The sequence below is a fragment of the Limulus polyphemus genome, unplaced genomic scaffold, assembly GCF_000517525.1.
Source record: "Limulus polyphemus unplaced genomic scaffold, Limulus_polyphemus-2.1.2 Scaffold3234, whole genome shotgun sequence".
Taxonomy (NCBI): Eukaryota; Metazoa; Arthropoda; class Merostomata; order Xiphosura; family Limulidae; genus Limulus; species Limulus polyphemus.
The window spans coordinates 89776-95924 of record NW_013668844.1 but is presented as its reverse complement, the minus strand read 5'-3'; the positions used below and the strand labels follow the sequence as shown (position 1 = coordinate 95924).

The 6149-nt window shown below is 28.1% G+C and overlaps 1 protein-coding gene across 3 annotated transcripts in view; it reads left to right on the top strand.

The window, feature by feature from the left end:
- Positions 1–6149, top strand: part of LOC106468953 (collagen alpha chain CG42342-like) — a 64554-nt gene that overhangs the window by 30343 nt on the left and 28062 nt on the right. For 2 of the 3 annotated variants that reach the window (XM_022397355.1, XM_022397353.1), the window contains 3 exons: positions 199–243; positions 3955–3978; positions 5582–5614. In XM_022397355.1, the coding sequence (XP_022253063.1) occupies positions 199–243; positions 3955–3978; positions 5582–5614 (102 nt within the window). The remainder of the gene's footprint in view (positions 1–198; positions 244–3954; positions 3979–5581; positions 5615–6149) is intronic. The other variant, XM_022397354.1, reaches the window with a different exon arrangement.

Here is a 6149-nt window from a genome sequence, read left to right as displayed (position 1 = left end):
ACTAACCTATAATCTATTAAAAGGTGATTTTTCTATAAAAGTCTAATTTCTTTATTTTATCACCTTTGCATTTTTCTACTTATTTTTCTTTTATATGTTGCTTTCCTATCTATCTTCTGTATGCACACTTTTTCTAAGCAAAAATCACTATAATTCTGTGTTTTGTTTTCATTTTTTTGTCATTGTGCATGCTGATAGGGAAAAGCAGGAATGGATGGAAGTAAAGGTGAAAATGGTGCTGTGGTAGGTATCAAAGACAATTGCTCTATTGCCACTTTTAACGTGCATGATGAACATGTGCATGTTTTAAGTTGTATTCTCTACAAATGGAGCAGAAAAACTAAAATATTTTTATGTGTGTTCTTTTTCACAATAAACACACACACATACACATCTTTGTAAATGTTTTATAGAAATAACTGAAATGTACAGAACAAGTTAGAATTACTATATACCCAGAAATTGTTTTCACTTTGTGTAATTTGATATGTATATAGCACCTTATTCAAAACGATTCTGTGTTTTTTGTTATTTAACTTATTACCAAACTTCTACTTGAGACATATTTTACCATAGACAAGAAATTTAACTTGTCTTTCTACCTGTCAGTTATTTGTTATGTGATAAACAAATAAAAATGATTATTTATTAAATCATACATTATTTTCTATTCTATTTCTGACTATATTTTTTACATAAAATGTTAAAGAGAAAATTTAAATTATATTTGTAATTATGCATTATGTTAAATATAGTGTTAATTACATTTTATCTGAACTGTATGTATGCTAATACAATATATATGTCAGCATCGATACAAGAAGTACCACAGAAGGGAAAATGTTTCATATATTTATATTTGCTTCACAGCAATTCAATGATGCAATACTGTGACAGGTACTTTAATGACTGAATGTATAAATCACAATATTTGTGAAGGGAAGTATCCATAAATATTTAAATGTTGTAAAGTCAAAGTACATGAAAGATGGAGCCCTGAGAGTTATTTGTGAGAACAGAAAAATTTGAACAACAAAGCATTTAAGACAGGAATAGGTTCCAAAACTATCCACCCAACCCTATCTGGAGCAACACCCTTTTCTGCAATATGAGAGCTATGGTTATGAAAGAGAGCCTTTCAACCCCAAAAGTCATTGCTATGAAGCTCAGCATATATCTTGGTATTACAAAGTTTATGAACAGGACCTTGAGTTTGATATACATGTTTACAGACATAAGTTCACAAGCTTCTAGCTACACCCTAACATTAATAACTGTTTTCGTGTCAAAAATGGCCAAAGAGGAATCATAGCAATTCCATTCCACCATATACCTAGCTGTCAATTCTTTTAAAACTGCTTCAATAGAATTTTATGCCTTTAGTCTATTTAAATTTGGTCAGGGAAGCCGACATTCATGTACAATGGAGAATCTGTGGAAAATCTGTCAAGATGTTTGTCTAATATTGACCTCACTGTTCTTTGGAGAAGCTTATTACAGTAGATATTGTGGTGTCAAATAGTATTACATAATCATAGTCATCAGAATGAGCATGATTGATGATGGATGTGGTAGCTTCAAAGGTGTCAAGTCTGAAAGATCATTTTAATAAAGTATAATTTACCATAGTATGTATAATTATGTGTTTTAAGTCTTCATTAGACTTCTCTGCATTATTCATGAAAACAGATTCATATAGATCTTTGTACTCTTAAGTATGAGTACACAGGGTGTATAATAAGGCTGCTTTTTAAAAGTGATGTTCCATAATATGTTTCCATCTCAGAAATAACAAGTTTACTGGTACAGTATAATTAACCATGATGCCTTTTAATTACCAAAATTTATACAATTGAAATTCATATCTTACAAATATTTACTAAACAAGTAAAACAACTCTGAACTGAACCCCTGATCATCACTATTTGTATCAAATTGTTTTCAGTTGAATTGTATGTTTCTGAAAATAGTAATCCTGAATTATTATTCTTTGTAAAATAATGAAATGATCAAAATATTATTTAGTTATGGACAAGCGAGAAACATTTTCATTAAAAGTTCAGGCTTTCTTTTAGACTAATTTATCTTATTTTCCAAAAACTCAGATTTAATTTTTTTTGCACATGTATCAACAATTTACTTTTAAACTTAATTAATTTTTCAGTGTTATGAATTTACAAAATTATATTCCATATGCAGAACTAATCCTCAGCTCATCTAGTTTTGGTCCTGAAATGTATTTTTGTGTTTATATATATATATATACATCTCTTCTCACATCATATATAATTCTCAGAACAACTAATTTTCATAATAACACTTGATTTAGGCTTTGAACTAAACAAGATTTTTTCATCTGTTTACAGTAAATCTTATAAGCTTTTTTCTGCTGCTGTATTTTCAGTTTGTTCTTTTCAAGTATCAATGATCTTCATAAAAAATAGTAGTAAAGGAGACGCTCAAAACAAATAATGATATCTTGTCAAATGTGCTGCTTTAAACTCATTTTGAATGAAGAAAATTTTTATCTCCTGGAATTTTCTGTTTAATAATATTTAGTGTGGATATTTTAGAAACGTTGTATTTTCTTTAATTAATTATAAAATGTGGCAGAACTCATATTTTGTTGTTCTTTCAACATTAAATTCTACAAAAACTAGGTAAGTTTGAGTAGGTTTTTAAAATATTCCAAAATGTTTCTGTGAATTATTTGATACCAATTTGTGCCTATAGTTTTGTTGTTATATCACATCAGGTACTTAAAGGTTAGAAGAGGTAAAAAGCTTATAAAGGTGGCTCATTTGAATTATAAAAAAATTCTGTGCCTTCAAAAGTGCAGGTATTCCTCAACAGTCAGCAACCTTAACAGAAAATTGAAATGCTCATGTGAAACAGTTAGGTGTGAGTCAGAATTTGCCAGAAATTATATATAAGGTGTTGTAGGCACTTATAAAATTAATGGCATACATTGTATTTGTTAGTCAATGTAAAAACGATTTGTGAGAACTTATTTTTAATTAAAACATTTCTGTGTTTTCATAGACTATCACTATCATACTGGTTAATAAATATCAGATAGGGCCATCTGAGGAGCACTAATAAATTTCTTATGCTGTTGAATTTGATCATTGTGAGATGATTACAACATTATTCAGTCCTTTTCATTTGATACATGAGATTGCATGTGCTTGCAAATTTAAATACACATGCTATTTATCACATGAAAGGCCATATTCAGTCACATGTCACATTACAATTTTGAATACTTCTGAAGAAAGAAGAAATGTAATAATATCTACGAAAATACATTAACAGCATAGTAGTAGATCTTTATCTCCTTGTGATTGTTCGTGAAGCAAACAGAAACCATGGCAACCAAAGGTAATAAAATCGAATTCAAAACGTTTCAAGGCTATGGAAAATCAGAGATTATCAAATAAAAAGCTTTAGAAGGAGGAGAACATATGTAAACTTCATCTGATCTAAAGTCTGCCAGTATAATGCAAATATTTGTGACATTAAAGAGTAAATATTTTCTTGATATTTCCCTGTCATAATGCATCACTGCACTACTTTAACCACCTGTGTGATTTATGCACACAAATTCATTTGCTCATGTGAATCATTGAACATGTAGTTTTTCTTGCAAAAAAGCCTGATTACTTATAAGTGTAAGATGTTACTCTTACATTATACAATAAGGTTATAACATCAGTTACATATATTTAAAAACTCTTTGGACCTTATAATAAAACTATTATCATTAATCTGTATTTTACAACTTCCCGTAGAGTACATGTAATAGAGGTGTAAGCTGTATGGGAAAAAGACATGTTTAATTAGCAGTATTTTAATTTATAAATAATTTTATTACATTATTTAATTGTTGTTATAGTTTTAAATGAAAATGTTTTACCAAAAAATTAATAATTTGCCTTCTTATTTTTTTAACAGTCTCCTGTAAGGTACATCCACCAGGTAGGGAATGATATTTATTAAAGTGTTTGTAAAATTCTCAGTTTAAATATGACTAGGAATGTTTATTATTGTTTCAGTAGCAGCTAAAATTACTGTATATATATATTTTTAGCTGTAATTTTTCTTAAAACTTGTTTGAAAAGAAGGAATCTTTTGGATTTATTTATAGAAGTAAATGTTCAAAGGATGATATTAATATTAACATTGATCCCTTCATAAAAAGTTTAGACATAAGCGCATACAGAGTATTTTTTAAAATTTCAATTTTGTAATTATTTAACATTCCTTAAGTTGAAAAATCATATGTTGTAATAAAAACATCCTTTGTTTTTTCATAGGCAACTTTATATTTACATTAAGAGCTATGGTTAAAAATTTTTATTAATTATTGCAAAAGTACTCAAACAACATAATTAAAATTCCTCTTAAGAACCTTAGGGTGGCCATGAAGCTGGAATAGTTGGGGAAAATTGAAAAATCATCACAAAACTTGAAAAAGGCCAAGGAAAATTGTACCCCACCCTGCTGTTTATCAGAGTGTTTACACATGCATACAAAATCATGCTATTTAGCTTTGCCAGTTATTTAGTATATTTTAATATAATCTTGGTTAGTTGCTCTGTTATTCTGTCTGGCAGTAAATACATAATTAAATATACTCAATGACTGGTTATATAAAGTATTCTTTTATCAATTAAATTACAACATTATATGTGTGCTATCAAGTTTCATTGTCCTTATTTGAAGATCCTTTTTTATAGCACTATAATCTGAAGTATGTTCTAATGTCTATATTGTTCTTCATAACCTTATTTTAAGCTGAAGTATTTTATGTTAGGTAGGATTATGAGGGAAGGTTGAAATATTAATGTATCATGTGTGCAGGTCTAGAAAACCTAGAATTTCACTCAAAAAGTTGGATAAACTTTTTTTTTCAGTAGAATATGTCCACCCTAAAACTAAATCTTGTGAACTCTTTTTTACATACTGGATGAGAGTGTGAAAAAATGTTGCACAGTTTACCCATGCTGGATAAGAGTGTGAAGATTTGTTGCACAGTTTACAGAACAACTGTTGGTGTTACAAGGATCATTATCTACATGCATTTGAAAATATTTTAATTTGTTGTATGCAGTATAACCTAGTCTTCGGTTCTGTACAGTACATTTCAAATATAATACAATTTGATTTAAATATGATCAGAATATATGTTGACTTTTGTTGTTTATTAAGGCAACCACTTTTTTGTGTACATTTATATGGATGCTTTGTATATGTAAATCTCAGAATATTTGTCAGGTATAACATTCTGAATTGAGTAGAACTCATTTCTTTATTTATATGAATTATTGCTCGTTTTTGTACACCATAAAAACTGATACACATTATCACATATTGACCACCACAGTACTATATCTTTATATAAATATCAAGCGTTAGATTTTAAGATTGCAAATATGTCAAATACAGTTGTTGAGGTTCATGGATTTAATATAACTTGAGAGAATTTATTTGCACCATAATTATTATTGTTCTTGAAGATATTGCTTACATTTTCAGCCACGTAATTACTTTTATATTCTGTGTTTTGTTTTTTTGTCAGAATAATGGTAGCATTGAAAGCACAAAGGAATTTGTAAGTATTACATGCAATCTTAGTCAAAATGTTTTACTATGTAAAATGATATTTCTATAATTGTGTTTTATTTTTAAAAATTAAGTTCAAGTAAATTAAAGATAGATAGTAGTACAGTTACCATAAAAATGAATATGCTCAGGACTATTGAGAAAGAAGAAGAAAGCCAACTTAAGTTTTTATATTTTACATTGTGTACCACATGGTAATTCTTTCATAGGGGTAATGGTCTTAATTTTTTTCTCAAAGCAATAAATGCTATCTTGACTGCATCTTATTCATTAATATATTTTATTTGTTTTCTTTGTCATTAAGGAAAATTGTCTCTTTTTTTTTTACTAGCCAGTTTTATAGGTATTACTGTAGTTTCTATTATATGTGTATGCATCTCTGTAAGTTATTTATAAGCAAAAAAATAGTAATTAAAAGATTGTTGGAAATATTTAGAGACAATTGTCAGTTTCTTTCTATTTTATTGAATATATATATATATATACACACACACAACTTATAGAGTTTAGTTCTTTAGTGTTGA